The sequence below is a fragment of the Mesoplodon mirus genome (assembly GCF_964341445.2).
Source record: "Mesoplodon mirus genome assembly, chromosome: 2".
In the NCBI taxonomy this organism is placed as follows: domain Eukaryota; kingdom Metazoa; phylum Chordata; class Mammalia; order Artiodactyla; family Ziphiidae; genus Mesoplodon; species Mesoplodon mirus.
The window spans coordinates 217,138,596-217,155,462 of NC_138977.1; the positions used below are offsets into that span (position 1 = coordinate 217,138,596).

At 52.5% G+C, this 16,867-nt stretch overlaps 1 protein-coding gene across 1 annotated transcript; it reads left to right on the top strand.

The window, feature by feature from the left end:
- Positions 1 to 4,083: 4,083 nt before the first annotated feature.
- KCNK18 (potassium two pore domain channel subfamily K member 18) lies at positions 4,084 to 15,943 on the top strand (the record flags this gene model as incomplete). Its single annotated transcript, XM_082643743.1, has 4 exons — positions 4,084 to 4,303; positions 6,286 to 6,367; positions 6,979 to 7,259; positions 15,159 to 15,943. The coding sequence occupies 4 exons, from the start codon at positions 4,084 to 4,086 to the stop codon at positions 15,941 to 15,943; spliced, it is 1,368 nt and encodes a 455-aa protein (XP_082499869.1).
- Positions 15,944 to 16,867: the final 924 nt, after the last annotated feature.

Here is a 16,867-nt window from a genome sequence, read left to right on the forward strand (position 1 = left end):
CTGGCAATATTCCAGATTTTGGCCATTCTAACAGGTGTGTAGTGGTATGTCATTGTTGTTTTAATTTGCAATTCCCTAATGACATATGATGCTGAGCATCTTTTCATATGTTTATTTGTACCTGTATGTATCCTTTGAAGTGTCTGTTCAGATCTTTTGCCCATTTTTAAATCAGGTTGTTCTTTTTCTTTTAAAAAATTATAAATATTTTATTTTATTTTCCAGCTTTATTGAGATACAATTGACATATAACATTGTGTAAGTTTAAGGTGTACAACATGTTGATTTTTTTTTTTTTTTTTTTTTTTGCGGTACATGGGCCTCTCACTGCTGTGGCCTCTCCCGCTGCAGAGCACAGGCTCCAGACGCACAGGCTCAGCGGCCATGGCTCATGGGCCCAGCCACTCCACAACATGTGGGATCTTCCCGGACCGGGGCATGAACCCGTGTCCCCTGCATCGGCAGGTGGACTCTCAACCACTGCGCCACCAGGGAAGCCCCAACATGTTGATTTGATGCTCTTATATATTGCAAAATGAGGTTGTTCTTTTTCTTATTATTGAGTTTTAAGAGTTCTTTATATATTTTGGATAAATCCTTTAACAGATCTCTCTTTTGCAAATATCTTCTCCCGGTCTATGGTTTGTCTTCTCATTTTCAGTAAGTTTTAAATTTCATATTTCTAAATTTTAAATTCTAGAATATCTTTTTGATTGTCTTTTATAGACTTACAGATTCTCTGTTAACATTGTTCATTCATCAGTTTGTCAACCTTTTCTTCTATCTTCGTTAACATGTTAGTTATAGTTAAAGTACTTGTCTGCTTACTTTAACATCTGGATCATATGTGGGTCCACCTTTATTTTGTTTCCCCACTTGATTATGTTCACAATTTCCTCTCAATATGTCTATCAGTTTTTTTTGTTTGTTTGTTTTCCCCAATATGCGGGCCTCTCCCGTCGCGGAGCACAGGCTCCGGACGTGCAGGCTCAGCGGCCATGGCTCACGGGCCCAGCCGCTCCGCGGCATATGGAATCTTCCCAGACTGGGGCACAAACCCGTGTCCCCTGCATCAGCAGGCGGACTCTCAATCACTGCGCCACCAGGGAAGCCCTGTCTATCAGTTTTTTTACTGGGTGCTGAACAGGCAGGATGGAAAGGGTGGGAACCTCCATACCCCAACATTCTAGAATAATAAAAATCACACTCAAAAAAACCAAACAAAAAGCAAACCCCCAAACAAGAACATCACCCCTTGAATTTATACAGTGCTTTAGAGTTCCCAAAGCACTTTGAAAGGTTTTTTTGGGGGGGGGGTGCTGCGTTGGGTCTTTGTTGCTGTGCATGGGCTTTCCCTAGTTGTGGTGAGCGGGGGCTATTCTTCGTTGTGGTGTGTGGACTTCTCATTGTGGTGGCTTCTCTCATTGCGGAGCACGGGTTCTAGGAGTGTGGGCTTCAGTAGTTGTTGCGACTCGCGGGCTCTAGAGTGTGGGCTCAGTAGTTGTGGTGCACGGGATTCCTTGTCCCGCAGCATGTGGGATCTTCCTGGATCAGGGATCAAACCCGTGTCCCATGCATTGGCAGGTGGATTCTTAACCACTGGACCACGAGGGAAGTCCTCAAAGTTTTAATCTTTTGGCTTTCCTCATTCTTCCCTCACCAACCAGGATAATTAATTGCAGGCTATAATAAGAAGTCATCTGCAAAAGGAAATTTTATGAAAGCCCTTATCAAAGACTCAGAGATGTGCGTCTCCTTCCGCCAGTGTGGCGACTTAGCAGCAGTCTCAGGACGCTGTTGCTCTGTTAGTGTGGTTGTGGTCAGTTGTGTCCTCATAGTCAATTCCCTCCTTCTTCCTGGGCAGTTGCCACCTGCTAGATGCTACATTTACATTTTCCAGATGACCTTGTGGCTGGGTGTGGCAAAATTCTCATCAACTGAATGTGAGCAGAAGTGATATGTACAATTTCCATCTCACTGGCTTAAAAGGAAAGTGAGGGCTTCCCTGGTGGCGCAGTGGTTGAGAGTCCACCTGCCGATGCAGGGGACACAGGTTCGTGCCCCGGGCTGGGAAGATCCCACATGCCGCGGAGCGGCTGGGCCCGTGAGCCATGGCCGTTGAGCCTGAGCGTCCGGAGCCTGTGCTCCGCAACGGGAGAGGCCACAACAGTGAGAGGCCCACATACCGCAAAAAAAAAAAAAAAAAAAGGAAAGTGATTTTATTTTACCTGCGTCTTATGCACCTGTGTTCTCTGCAAAAAACCCACTTGTTTAGAAGGGGAAAATCCTTGCTATTATTTCCATCTACCCTTAGCCCCACCTCCAGAACTAGAAAATTTGACCTCAGTCCAATCTATCACCATGGATATGCTCTCATCTGTCCATTATTCATCTCCTCCTTTGATATTTTTTAATTAATTAATTTACTTATTTTTATTTTTGGCTGCATTGGGTCTTTGTTGCTGCACACAGGCTTTTCTCTAGTTGCGGCGAGTGGGGGCTACTCTTCGTTGTGGAGTGCAGGCTTCTCATTGTGGTGGCTTCTCTTGTTGCGGAGCACGGGCTCTAGGTGTGCGGCCTTCAGTAGTTGTGGCACGTGGGCTCAGTAGTTGTGGCTTGTAGTCTCTAGAGCACAGGCTCAGTAGTTGTGGTGCATGGGCTTAGTTGCTCCGCAGCATGTGGGATCTTCCTGGACCAGGGCTTGAACCTGTGTTCCCTGAATGGCAGGCAGATTCTTAACCACTGCGCCACCAGGGAAGCCCCCTCTCCTATGTTTTAAATGCCTGAATTGTTGCACCTGCACACCATCCCACCTCACCATTGCCAAAAGTGTAACAACTGGATGGCCACCTTGAGCCAGGAGCTGCCTGCGCGCCATCTCCTTACCAGTGGGTACTGAGCGACCCAGCGCTGAAACCCCATTTAAGATCCTGCTCTCTCAGGTCATTCTCGTTGCCCACTATTGCAGGTTGGATCCTCTGCGAAGCAGACACAGAGTAAGGCATCCAAAAGCTCTATTTATTGGGAAGTAAAGGCGAAGGGAGGAAACAGGATGGGACAAGGGGAGCCTTCATATCACGATGCAGACCTGACAAAATCTCTGGCAGACCAAGAGAGAGCGAAGATTTTGGGTTGGAGGAGTCCAGCAGGTGGCAGAAATGCTTAAGCTCTTGTACCCCACCTTGCTCAGCCATTGGACAAGGGCTTTTTGGAGAACAGGGCCTGAAAGCTGAAGCAAATCCCGAAAGAACGAATAGCTGGAGGCTGTCAGGAACCATGCTCCTTGAAGCTGCATGGAGAAACCTTTCATGAAGGGGGATCTAAACGCCCACATATCTCCACATCCGCCATGTGGGGCACTTTTTTTCCCCCTAATGGCAGAGGCAAGGCACAGGGGAGCAGGTCCCATTGTACATTCACTTTTCAGGTCCCTGCTTACGTCATGTCTGCTAACACCTGATTGGCTGGAGCAAGTCACGTGGCTTAGCCCAATGCTAAGAAGGAAGTATGTTCTGCCCACCTTGAGGCCAAGGCAAGTCTGGGTATGCTAGAGGGGAATGAAGAATTGGGACCAATAATTAGATCCACACAGAATAAAGGCCATTTGTAAACTGTGGAGCTCTGGCCACACTAATTACTATTATTTCTACCTGTCCAAGAGTCAGGGTACCACAGACAACCCCCAGGAAGGATGATCACTTGAGTAAAAGCCAAAAGTCACATTTGGTACCTGGAGTCAAAAGCGCAACTTTGGGATGGGAAAGGCCAAAGCACAAAGCAACCACCACGCATTCCTCCCAAAACCCCTGAAGGTCAGCTCTCGGGCTGGCCAGGCTGCTGGGAGCGCACCTGCCTGGTGGATCAATAGTAATTTGAGACACTAGGTGGCGCGCTATCTGAGAAACTCTCAGGAACTGAACGCGCAAGGAGTGCCGCCTGCTTCCCAAATCCTTGGGGGAAGCGCTGGCACCATCCACTTAGCGCTGGAGCCGGGCCATTCTCGGGGCACTCCCCCTCCTCCCTGGCGGGACCTCTGGGCTCCTCCTTCTTCCAGCAGCTCCTGTCCTGCCCACTCCTGGGAGGATGGAGGCTGCGGGGCTGCCTCAAGGTAGGAGGTGCTGCTGGGAGGCCCTGAGGAAAATCTTCCCTCGCCTCTGCTTCCACTGCTCCCTGGTGACGTACGCGCTGGTGGGTGCCGCGCTCTTCTTAGCCCTTGAGGGCAGCCAGGACCTGGGGGCAGATGACCCGGAGTTTGAGGAGTTCCTGGAGAAGCTCTGTGACATCTTGAAATGCAACAGAACAGGTAGGTTGCGTGCCTGGGCAGGGCGGGCCTTTTCTCTCTGGGTAGAGGCAGGCTCCAGAGAGCAGAGAACTGCCTTGTAGGAAGCTGAGTCTGGGAGCCCTCTGCTTGCATCCTGCCCACTCCTGGGCGACCTTAGGCAAGAGACTTCTCTCTGGGCCTCAGTTTTCCCCTCTGTAAAATGGGGGTGGGAATAATGGACGGCCTCTCAGGGTTGATGTAAAGAATGTAGGAAAAGTGCTGAGCACCCAGTCGGCGCTCCCTTCCCCACCCAGACCGACAGACTCTGAGGAAGATGGATTGCTGGAGATTTGATGAGGTGGGGTGGGGTGGATGGGTGACCAGATCTGGAGCTGTGGGTTCCTAGGCTGGTCCTCAGAACTGCCTGCCCCACCCCATGATTCAGTTTACAAGGACTGGAATTCAAGGAACAATCCAAATTGGACTTGGACTGCCGAGATAGTAGCCTGCCCCCTGCTCTCCCACTTCTTGTTTCAAGTGGCCTTTGTTTGTGGTCGGACTCAGGGGAGGAAGAAGGTGTTATGAGAAGAACTTGGGACCCGGTTTCAGTCCCAGTTGCTCTCCCAGCTTGCTGTGTGGTCGGGGGCAGATTGCCCTCCCTGGGTCTCAGTCTGCCAGGGAGAACAAGGCCCACAGTCTCAGGCCCGCCAATCACAGGGACCCTGTGGGAAGCAGATGAGACAATGGACGTGAAGCCTCTTGGAAGGCACAAGGCACTTTATATATGTCCTTATTGCTTTTCATTCGTATTTGTCACTTATTTCCATACTGTCCCCTAAAGCTTGGAAAGATGCATTCAACAAAGCAAGATAAAATAATAGAGAGTAAATAAAAGACAAAGGAAAAACAGACTCTCAAGTTCACGGGAAGAACAGGGTCCCATGGTATGACAGGTCCTCAGCCAGGCTGGTAATGACCCCTCCAACCTGTGGGAGATCCTTTCAGCGGTGGGGGTGGGGGGGACCAGAGGCTGATCACAGGTGGCAGAGTCTCCTCTCCGTGGAGGGTCCTACTCCTTCTCTCTGCATCTGTGCCAGACAGACACAAGCCTACTCAGATGACCCAGGAGATGCCGTCTGCCATCAGACACTCTGAGCCATCACTGGATCCAGACTGTCAACAAGTTCAGGGCTTTCCAAACCTGGCCATGCATCAGAATCATCCAAGGAGCTGGTCTAAAATACACATTCCCTTGGGCTTCCCTGGTGGCGCAGTGGTTGAGAGTCCGCCTGCCGATGCAGGGGACATGGGTTCGTGCCCTGGTCCGGGAAGATCCCACATGCCGCGGAGCGGCTGGGCCCGTGAGCCATGGCCGCTGAGCCTGCACGTCCGGAGCCTGTGCGCCGCAACGGGAGAGGCCACAACAGTGAGAGGCCCGCGTACTGCAAAAAAATAAAATAAAATATAATAAAATAAAATACACATTCCCAGGCTCTTCCCCAAACCCACTTAATCAGTATCTCCAGGACCGGGCTGGAGATCTTATTTTTAAAAAGTTTCCTGGGTGATTCTGATGCACAGAATGGTATAGGAAAATAGAGCTGGTCCATCTGCATTTTGTACTGATTTTCACTGGAGATTAAAATGCTCAGTAAGTAAGTGCTGGTTAGTGCAGACCCTGTGCCAAGTGTTTCTCATGGACTATCTCACTTGATCCTCACACCCACCCTATGAGGTGGATATGAATTGTCCCTCTTTTACAGATCAGGAAACTGAGACACTGGGAGTTAGACAACTTGCCCAAGGTCACCCACTAGAAAATGGAGCCAGTGATTCAACCCCAGGCATTTAGATTCCAAAGCCATGTCATGCTGCCTCCCCGATGGGGAAACTGAGGCTCAGAAAGAAGCCTCTTGTCCACGGCTACAGGAACTAGTCAGGGTCAGAACTGGGTCTAGATTGCAGGTGTCTGGACTCCCAGGTTGGTGCCCATTCAAACAAGTGGTGACTTCCTGCTGTGCCAGACTCTGTGACATCTTCTTACAACTGTGCCAGCTGGCAGGGGACTTCTGGGATCCCTAAAACCCACTGGCTGCCAGGCCAAAGGTACCATTTGGACACCTCCCTGAGAAACCAGGGCCCCCAGGCCTGCTTCCGCCAAGTCTTCCCAGACATCCTCAGCCAGCTGATCCCAGTATGATCACCACACTCCATCAGGCTTAATGGCTTGCAGGAGTGGATATGGTTTGCAATCACGCAAGACCTTGCATTTCATAACAGCCTTTTTCTTTCAGTTCTCAAGACCCGGGGAAAGAGGCAGAGTTAGTAGGCCCCTTTGCAAGGCTCAGAAGGTTCAGAAAGGCCACAGGGCAGTTCCATGGCTGAGCTCAGGCCGGACCCCTGTGGGCCTCTCTCTTGGGTGCTCAGCACACAGGGTTATGTGGCCTCCTAATCTCTGCAGGTGCTGGAGCAGTACCTAAACTGCAGAGACGTTGAACAAAGGGTTCTGAGATCCTGCATGTAGTGTTGATGAGGGCCACAAGGCAGGGGGCGTGGTCCCTGGGAAGACACCCCTTCCCCTGGGCAGGACCTGTTTTAAAGGGCGTAACCTTCTCTCTCATGCTGGTTGTCTCTTTCTGGAGTTGAGGGAGGCAGGAAGCGGGATCTCGGGAAGCTGCTGCGGAACATGAAGCCCCAGTGGTTTAGCGGGTCTGCAGACTGGTCCTTCTTCTTCTTTTTTTTTTTTTTTGCGCTACACGGGCCTCTCACTGTTGTGGGCTCTCCCGCTGCGGAGCACAGGCTCCGGATGCGCAGGCTCAGCGGCCATGGCTCACGGGCCCAGCCGCTCCGCAGCATGTGGGATCTTCCCGGACCTGGGCACAAACCCGTGTCCCCTGCATCGGCAGGCGGACTCTCAACCGCTGCGCCACCAGGGAAGCCCCAGACTGGTCCTTCCTGAGCTCACTCTTTTTCTGCTGCACAGTGATCAGCTCAGTGGGTAAGTCCAGGGGCGAGGGCAGGCCTGTGAGAGGAAGCTGGGGGTGGGGGCAGGGGAGAGGGGGAGGAGGACCCTTGGTGGGGATGCTGAAGTGTTCAATTCATTTAGTGCAAGAAACAGCTGTGGAGTGCCTACGCTGTGCTCAGGGAGACGGCAGTGAGCAGGGCTGCCACTGGCCCATTTGTGCGAATGAGAAAAGAATACCCTTCCTTCAGGTGGGCACGGCCCCATTCCCCGGGCAAAGGCCCCAGTGAGTGAGGTGTGGGCTGCGTTTCGGCTTCTTCTTGTGTCCCAGTGAGTGCTCTTATACAAAACACAACCTGCCGGGTACCTGCCTGCCCAGGTTCCTGGGCTCGGGGGCAACCAAACGTGGTCAGTGTGATGCGCTCAGGGTATCGCGGGAGCACAGCTACCCCAGCCTTGGGGCTGGGGAGTGGGTTTCAGAGTCACCAGCATATTGATGGCAGCTGGCTCCAAGAGAATGGAGGAGGGCACGGCACAGGGAGGGAGGACAGTGTGCCAGAGCAGGACCGGAAGCGCCAACGATAAGACAGAGGAGGAAGGGGACCTGCAGCGCTAAGGAGAGCTCACCGTTGCCTGCAGGGGCCGTGCTAAGCTGCCTTCTTTAAAGCCCACAGTGAATCAGGTCGGGGAGCTCAAGCCCAGAGAGGTGACGTCAGGGGCCAAGGTCACGCAGTGAGTGGAGCTGGTGCCCACGAGAGCTGTTGAGACTCCAAGTCCAGGGCTCTTTCCCCAGAGTAGGCTGCCAGCTTTGCAGGTCTGTGGGGTGCTGTGGAGACTCTGCTCACCCCTGCTCAGGGAGCCCCAGGGAGAGCCTCGCTCCGCCTGGAAGCAGGGGCCACTCAGATTCTTGTGTCCCAATGGAGTGGATGACAGTGCCCAGAAGGGAAGGACTTGGAGAGTGGAAGGAGCTGGCCTCGCCCTGTTCCCTGCACTTGCTTTATACGTGTCTCCAGCCTCCAAGCAAGGGAAAGACTCCCGTGCAACACATTGTCCCAGCGAAGTCCCTTCCGGAGCCCCGGGCAGAGGGGAGGGTGCGGAGGCAGAGCTGCTTCCCTACAGGGACCACTTGCGCGTTGTAAGGTGGGCTCTGTGGACCCTCAAAGCCCCGGATCCTCCTCTCGGTGGCCGCGCAAAGGGTGGGCTCCTGTGTGAACCGCACATTGGAGCTGGGCTGTGGAGATGGCCTTTGCTTCTTCCCTCCCTCCCTCCCTGCTTCCTTCCTTCTCTCCTTCCTTCCTTCCTTCACAAATACCGAACGCCTATGATTGCAACAGCAGCGGCTGCGGGGGCTAACACGTGTATTTATTTATTTATTTTTTTACATCTTTATTGGAGTATAATTGCTTTACAGTGGTGTGTTAGTTTCTGCTGTATAACAAAGTGAATCAGTTATACATATACACACGTTCCCACATCTCCTCCTTCTTGCCTCTCCCTCCCTCCCACCCTCCTTATCCCACCCCTCTAGGAGGTCACAGAGCACCGCGCTGATCTCCCTGTGCTATGCGGCTGCTTCCCATGTGTATTTAAGACTCATCAGGCTCCCTTTTAAGTTCTTCGAGATGATGAGCCCATTCACACCTCGCCACAACCCTGAGGTAGCTGTTGTTATTATTCCCACTCTCTGAGGCAAGGCAGGTCCACCATTTTCGCAAGGGGCCACAGCTCATGTCTGTCTGGGTCCGGGCTGTCTCGGTCTTAACCCGAAACCCCATGGCCTCTCTCTGTGCGTGACTTTTTCTGTGCCTGGCATGGGGCTGTACTAGCTGGATGCCTCCCTGCCCTGGTGGGCCTCCGAGTCTAATGGAGGTGGGGACAATGAACAGCTAAGCACACAGACGTGCTCAAGAGGAGAAGCTTGGGCTGTGGAAGTGGGTGAAACAGGATGGGGGAGGGGGGTCCTGACTTTCGGGGATGGGGGAGAGGCTTGTCTGAGGAAGTGACATTTGAGTTGAAGGATCTGTGGAGATTAACCAGGCAAAGAAGGCTGAGAGAGCTTTCCAGCCAGGCAGCAGGCAAAGCTCTGGGGCTTAGAGGCCCCTCTGAGGAAGAGACCACTGAGGCTGGCGGGCTGTGAGAAGCGGGGCTGGTCTTGCACTCAGGCACCATGTCCCTGGGCCAGCATCGGAGGACCTTCTAGTAACTAAGGGCCCCAGCTTCCCTCTGCGGTGCCGCAGCAGGGTGGGCCAGGTGCAGGGGCCGAGCCAGGCCTGGCAGGAGCCAGCCCTGCTGGCGGTGAGGGGGTCACAGGAGTGGAGGTAGTGGAGCTGCCCTCGGCCACAGGTCAGGGGCTCCTGGGTCCCCACCAGGAGTGTGACTCACTGCGCAGCTCCTGCCCCTCTTGGGCAGCGAAAAGTACTGGGGCCCCATCTTCATTCAAGAGAGCATCCATTCAAGAGAATACCGATCCCCGGGGGGCCTGAGCTCACAAGGGCCGTGGCTGGGCACTCGTCCCAGGGTCCCCTCACACTCGGGGTGGAGGTGGAGCACAATGGCCAGCTGTGGACTCTGGGGGCCAGCCACCTTGGGTCAGAGCTGTGTGACCTCCAGTGAGCAATTTAGCCTGTCTGAGCCTTGTTCCCTAATCTATGACTCCTCCCAGACCTGCATCTAAGGGTCAGCGTGACGGTTAGCTGCAACTGACAGAAAACCCAACATGGTTGGCTTGCAAGGAAAAATGTGTCACCTCCCAAGTAGGAAGTCCAGTGGGGGACAGCTCTCAGGCTGCTTGATGTGCAGCTTAGCTGTGACATTGACTATGAGGTTCTCTCCATCCTGCTCAGCGGGTCACAAGATGGTCACTAAGGTCCACGTCCCATCCGGGCATAATTGCATCTCATAGACAGAGAAAAGGCTGTCTGTCATTATCGGCAAGAAACTTCCTGGAAGCCTCCCACCCCCCAAGCCAGTCCCTGGCAAGGGGATTGGATTACCAGGATGACCTAGACGGATCGGATCTATCTCTAAATCAGGTGAGAGAGCAGGAGCGTTCCAGGGAAAGATGGGGGAATGGCTGCTGGGTGGACAACCTGTGCCTACTGCAACACACTTGCTTAAATGGGCACATATGCTTGTGTCCAAGGGTGCCCCCATGTGGTTTCTTTCAGAACCGGTCTCATTCACCTGAATGTTGATCCAAGCAGGGACAGGTCAGGAGCAGAAAGAATAACAGTAACTTAATAGCTGCACTACTGAGCACTTAGCAGCACCAGGCGTTGTGCCAATGTGCTTTATATGCATGATTTTGTTTAATCCTCATGACAGCCCCACGAGGTGAGTGCTGTGACTGTCCCATTCAGCAGTGACCTTGGGCTCTGGGAGGGAAGTCGTTTCGAGCAGGGTATAGAAGCAGGGCACAGCTGGCCTTTTCAGGGACCCCAGAGCTCCAGGGAATGCTTTAAGGAACAACATTTACAGGGGAACTGCGTACGGAAGAGGCTGGAAGCAAATGGGCTTGAGAGGATGGGGTTTCGTTAGGTTTTTTCTCAAGAACAAAAGGGGACTGATCTAAGGCAGCGTTTTTTAGCCTTGGCACTATTGGCGTCTTGGACTAGAGGATTCTTTATGGCGGGGACTGTCCCGTGCATTCACTGTAGGATGTTTGGAAGTATCCCTGGCCTCTACCCACCAGAGGCAGCCACCTTTTCCCCTGCTGTCTTCACCAGTTGCAACAGCCAAAAATGTCTCCAGACGTTGCCAAATGGCCCTTGGGAGGCAAAATTGCCCCCTGTCGAGAACCACTGATGTAATGCAATGGTTATTAAAACGTGGTCCCTGGATCAGTGGTGTGAGCATCACCAGAGAGAACTTGTTAGAGCTACAAATTAATTTCCAGGCCCCATCCTAGATCTACTGAGTCAGAAACTATGGATATGGGACCAGTGATCTGTGTTTTAGCCAGTTCTCCAGGTGATTCTGATGCACGTAGATGTTTGAGAAGCACTCTCCTGGGGCAAGTGTTCTCAGGCCAGGCTGCACATCAGAATTCCCTGGATATCTTTTACACGGCCCCGTGCCTGGACCCCACACTGATCACGTCAGACTTACTAGGGACAGACCCAGGCATCAGTATTTTTCAGAGCCCTCCAGGTGATTCTAATGGTAGTCCAGGTTATGAACCACTGACCTAATGGAAATGCATTAGCTTGGCTCATATCCCAAGAAAACGAGGCTGCCACTCATGGTACAAGTCCATTAAGACATCAAGCCATCCAGTAAGTACAACTGGAAGAGGATTGGGGAAGGTTCTTCGCTGCCTGTAATCAATCATGGTCCTGCTGGTAATACTGCTTCCTGTCCTGCATTTCTGGGTCACCTGAAATGCACCTGGTCGTGATGCTGAAAAAGGGACCCCTGAAAGGCATGAGGTTGGTCAATCCCCAGTCATTCCCAATTGGATCATCCCCCTTGGATTAGGAAGTGTATGGGCTGTTAAATACTCACAGGCTAAGTGGCATGGACTAATGGAATTGGAATATCGACATGCATTATAAGAAATACTATGATTTTCCATTATGCGTTGTAGCATTCAGTAATTGGGTAGGCAATACATTTCCTTCGTAGGGGCCTGTGCTCTCTGAGACTTACTTCCTTGATGCGTTCTATGCAATGTGGCATGTCCTCTAGATTGTAAACATATTCCACCCAGAGGCAGCCACAATGACTTTGTTTATAATCCACTAAACCCACCTTTGCCAAGGAAAACATGCATGTGGAGGGAGGTCTTCAGGTGAGGGGTGCCCACAGGCTGTGGGCTGTGAGACTCCAGACGTGTCACCTGACTCCCCTGTTCCTTGTCCATTAAATGCAGTAACGACGGTGGTTGCCAGTATTAGGGGTTCTGCTATGCGGGAAATTCTGACTCTAAAAGGCACTTTACTCCATAAATCCTGTAAGAAATGTGATATTCTTTCCTTTAAATAAAATAGATCTCACCCTGGGACTCCATCCTGGAGGCTGGGGGGCTTCCACTGGGGAGCCTCTCCTGACTTTCCCAGGGGTGCACGAGAGCTGGGGGCTTCCAGGCAACATCTGGAAAACAGGGTGGCTGCCTGCCCCCGGGCCCTGCTGCTGACACCCCTAAGGACTGCAAGGCCTGTGACAAGCTCAGGAGCAGGGATATTTGCTGACACCGGGGCCTAGGCTCCTGAGACTCCACGGCCAGGCCTCTCAGAGCTCTTGTCCCGCCACGAGGGGCTCCAGGCTCCCTCCTCTCTTCCCTCACCCTCCACAATCACTGTGGCTAGAGTGAGCCACGCCCTGGTGTGCCCGAGGCTGCCATGGTTTTAGCATTTAAGGGTTTGCCAGAACGTGAGACTTTCAGTCCCAGGCACATTGGGCCGTTGGTTATCCTCTCCAGGGCCCCCCTCTGTCCCCAACCCCCTCCCTCTCCCTGAGACCCCTCCCCACCCCAATCTCCTCAGTGCTTCTGGGCTTTCACCGAAGCCTGGACAAGATGCTGTCCTGAGGTCATTTTTGCAACCTCCTCTCCCTGAGGGGAGGGTTGAGCTGCTGGAGACCTGCAGGGAATGGGGAAGGGAAAGAGAGGCAACAGAAACCCTGGGCACCCCCGCAGCAAGTCCGGCCCTGCGGAACAGCCTCGGGTTTCTGACGGGGGGTTTAGCCAGTGCAGGCTCACTCCTGAGCCTGGTGCTCTTGGGTCCTGTTGGACAGGTGGGGAGCTGAGTTCAAGGCTTTGCTTCCCGCTCGACTAGGAGCCCCCAGAGGGCGTGACCTCTGCCTGTTCCTCATTGTATCCCAATCCCACCCACGAAAGCCTGGCGTAGAGTAGGTGCTCAATAAATGCAAATCCAGGATGGATGCCTTTGTTCTAATCTGTTGGTCTGCTCTTACGCATCTTGTTACTGATCTCCACTTGTAATTGCATACTCACGAGGGTAGTTATTTGATTCATATCTGCTTTGCTCACCACTGTGTCCCAGTGCATGCAGTAAGCACTCACGTGCACAAACAATATGAATGCACAGAGAGTTCACCACCCCTGCCGTCAAATGGTACCTCATGGACTCAGTCAGGGTGGCGTGGAGTGCCCTGGGAGGGGTGCACAGTGATGGGACCTGGTGAGGGCCACAGCCCTCTTCCAGAACCCTGATGAAGATGGGCAGCCTGATCCTGTGCGTATGCCTGGAGGGCGGAGGCTGAGGCCAGAGTTTGCACAGGAAGCTGCAGCCCTGGAGGAGGTTGGGGCTTAGCCAGCCCGGGAATTGCCTTCCAATTAATTTACATAATTGGGCTGCGGTTTTCTGTATTAATCATCCTTTATGACACGAAAAATTAAACATAGGCATTAAATACAGAAGCTTCTCCCTCTTTGTTGAAGGCAGTGAGCTTGCCCACTCCAGAAGATCCAACGACGTGTGCTGTGGGGTTCGACATCCCTCTGATCCTGCCCTCTCTAGACATGGGGGGTGGGGGGCTGGGGTGATGGGAGGAGGGGGCTCCTGAAGAGCATGAAGTCTTCAACCTCTCTTTGCTTGACCATCCTGTTCTTGATGGTTGGAGGGTCCCACCCCCTTGGTGCTCCTGACCCAGCAGAGGGAGCTGGCTTGGGAACTGGATGGCCCTGGGGGTTTGACCCCCCAACTCCACACTTTATCACATGTATGCTCTTGGCTAAGTCGCTTCACTTCTCTGAGCCTCAGCTTCCCCATCTGTAACGGTGATAATACCTACCGATGAAGGCTGATTAATACCCAACCCACAGTAAATGCTCAAAAAAACAGCTATTAGAATGAGGACACCAACCTCCCGAGAACAACACACTCGCTGTGTGTGAGGTGCTGGTCTCTTGTAATCCTTCCAGCTGGTCAATATACAAAGCAGGTATTGTCATCCCCATTTTACAGATAAGACATCTGAAAATGTGAGCAGTCACGTAACTTTCTAGTAAATGGCAGAGCTGGAATTGGAAACGAGGTTGGTAAGATTCTAGATGCTCGGGGTCCTCAACATGTCACTCTCATTTATGAACACGTTTGACCCACTGAATTACAAATGGCTCTGAGGGCAGCAATTGTATTTTAGTCACTGTCCAGCTTTCTACCATCCCAAATACCGTGCGTACTGCTGTACACACCACTGGCACATAATAATTGGGTATTATATAGAAACAAACATAGAGGCCCAGACATCCCAGGAAGGACAAGCGTGGCTTCATAAAAACTGACGCCTTCATGGAGGATGATGGAAGTGATGGGTGTGTTTGCAAAGCCCGCACATCCTGTCACCTGTGCTCACCCTATCCCTCCAGGTGAGCTGGGCCGATCCTCCTTCAGATGCTCAGAAGTGGCAAAATGCAAGGCAGTCACCTCCTCCCAAACACGGGGTTGTCTCCTGCCAAGGACATTTCGGGTCAAAGATCTGGACATGAGTCATCCCTTATCCTAAAGAGAAGCTGGGTTTCACCGCCTGCTCCCCCAGCAAAGCAGACCTAATGTCAGACAAGTGGATGAATGTTTTAAGATGAATATATATATATATATATATATATTTTGTGTGTGTGTGTGTGTGTGTGTGTGTGTGTGGTACGCTGGCCTCTCACTGTTGTGGCCTCTCCTGCTGCAGAGCACAGGCTCCGGATGCGCAGGCTCAGCGGCCATGGCTCACGGGCCCAGCCGCCCTGCGGCATGTGGGATCTTCCCGGACCGGGGCATGAACCCGCGTCCCCTGCATCGGCAGGTGGACTCTCAACCACTGCGCCACCAGGGAAGCCCCAAGATGAATATTTTTAAACGTGTTGTGTAAAATGTCATATGCCAGGGAAATGAAGTGGCAGGTCTCTTTGAAGCTTTATGAGCAGGGGAGGGGGGAGGGGGGAGGGCAGCCTACAGTCCCGGGCTCTGTCCTCTTTCTCAGGTTACGGCAACACCTACCCTGTCACCAGGCTCGGCAAGTACCTGTGCGCGCTCTATGTGCTCTTTGGCGTCTCCCTGATGTTCCTGGTCCTCACAGACACAGGCGACATCCTGGCAACCATCTTATCCATGTCCTACCACCAATTCCAAAAACTCCCTTTCCTCCCCCCTCCCCTTCCCAAGTGGCGCTCCGGACCCCCCTGCGAAAGAAGACCTGACACCAATCCCGTAGACGAAGCCATCCTGAGGATTGCCATCAACGACCCAGGGCTCCCGGGCCCCAAACCTGCCCCCTCAATCCCAAGCAGCAACATGGAGCTCTTCGAGAGACTTCTAGCACAAGAGAAAGGGAACACACTGCAGGTGCCCCCTCAGGCCACGGAGAGGAGCTCTTCGTGTCCTGAGCTGGTGTCCGGGAGACTCTCGTACTCCATCATCAACAACCTGGATGAGGCGGGGCGGCAGGTGGAGAGGCTGGACATCCCCCTCCCTATCATCGCCCTCGTGGCCTACATTTCCTGTGCAGCTGCCATCCTCCCCATCTGGGAGAAGCAGCTGAACTTCGAAAATGCCTTCTATTTCTGCTTTGTCACGCTGACCACCATTGGGTTTGGGGACATTGTTTTAGAACAGCCTCACTTCTTGTTCTTCTCCATTTATATCATTGTTGGGATGGAGGTTGTGTGCATGGCTTTCACGTTGGTGCAAAACAGGCTGATTTGCATCTACAAAAATGTCATGCTGTTCTTTGCAAATGGGAAGTGTTACAATCCTGTTAAAAAGTGAAGGCTCGGGCTTCCCTGGTGGCGCAGTGGTTGAGAGTCCGCCTGCCGATGCAGGGGACACGGGTTCGTGTCCTGGTTCGGGAAGATCCCACATGCCGCGGAGCGGCTGGGCCCGTGAGCCATGGCCACTGAGCCTGCGCATCCGGAGCCTGTGCTCCGCAACGGGAGAGGCCACAACAGTGAGAGGCCCACGTACCGCAAAAAAAAAAAAAAAAGTGAAGGCTCCATCAACTCTCGTGTGATGTTGCCGGCCCAGCTGGTTGTGTTGTCTTTTGGGGCAGTGTAGTTAGAGCTGGTGGCACTGAAGCCTGTCACCTGAGGCCTCAGAGTCACACCCTGCATGATAGCTGATTTCAGTCTCAAAGCCCTGCAGAAATGTGGCCAACGCCCTTCCTATCAGGACATTAGACAAAAACTGTCACCATCCTCCAAAGTTCAATTAATTGCCCTGTCTTCATTTTTCAAAAGCCCCACCTAATGTAGATGAAACCACCTTACAGATGTCACTGGATTTCTTGCAACATGAGAAAAAATGTACCTTTTGTTTTTGCAATTTGTACTTTCAGCTAAATTAAAATCTTCCTGAGCTGCTCCCCATTTACCCTTGATGAAACAGAGCTAGACTGAGCCACCTCTTTCCTTGGATGACTGCATGAACGGGATCAGCCCAATCCCAGCCCTTGTAAAATACACTGATGGCACTGAGAGGAATTGTCCCCTGTGCTCACAGGGGCCTGGGATAGTTCCTGATTGCCGGATTCGGTGTAGACCAGTGTTCTTACCAAGCAGCACATGATTGCACCTCCTGAATGAGCTGGCATGGGAAAGTGTTGATGCTTATGTGAGTGGATGGGTACGTGTAAGGGTTGGCACTCATTGGTGGCTGTACTCGTGACCTGTTCATGAATGAGTTGGCATGTGAATA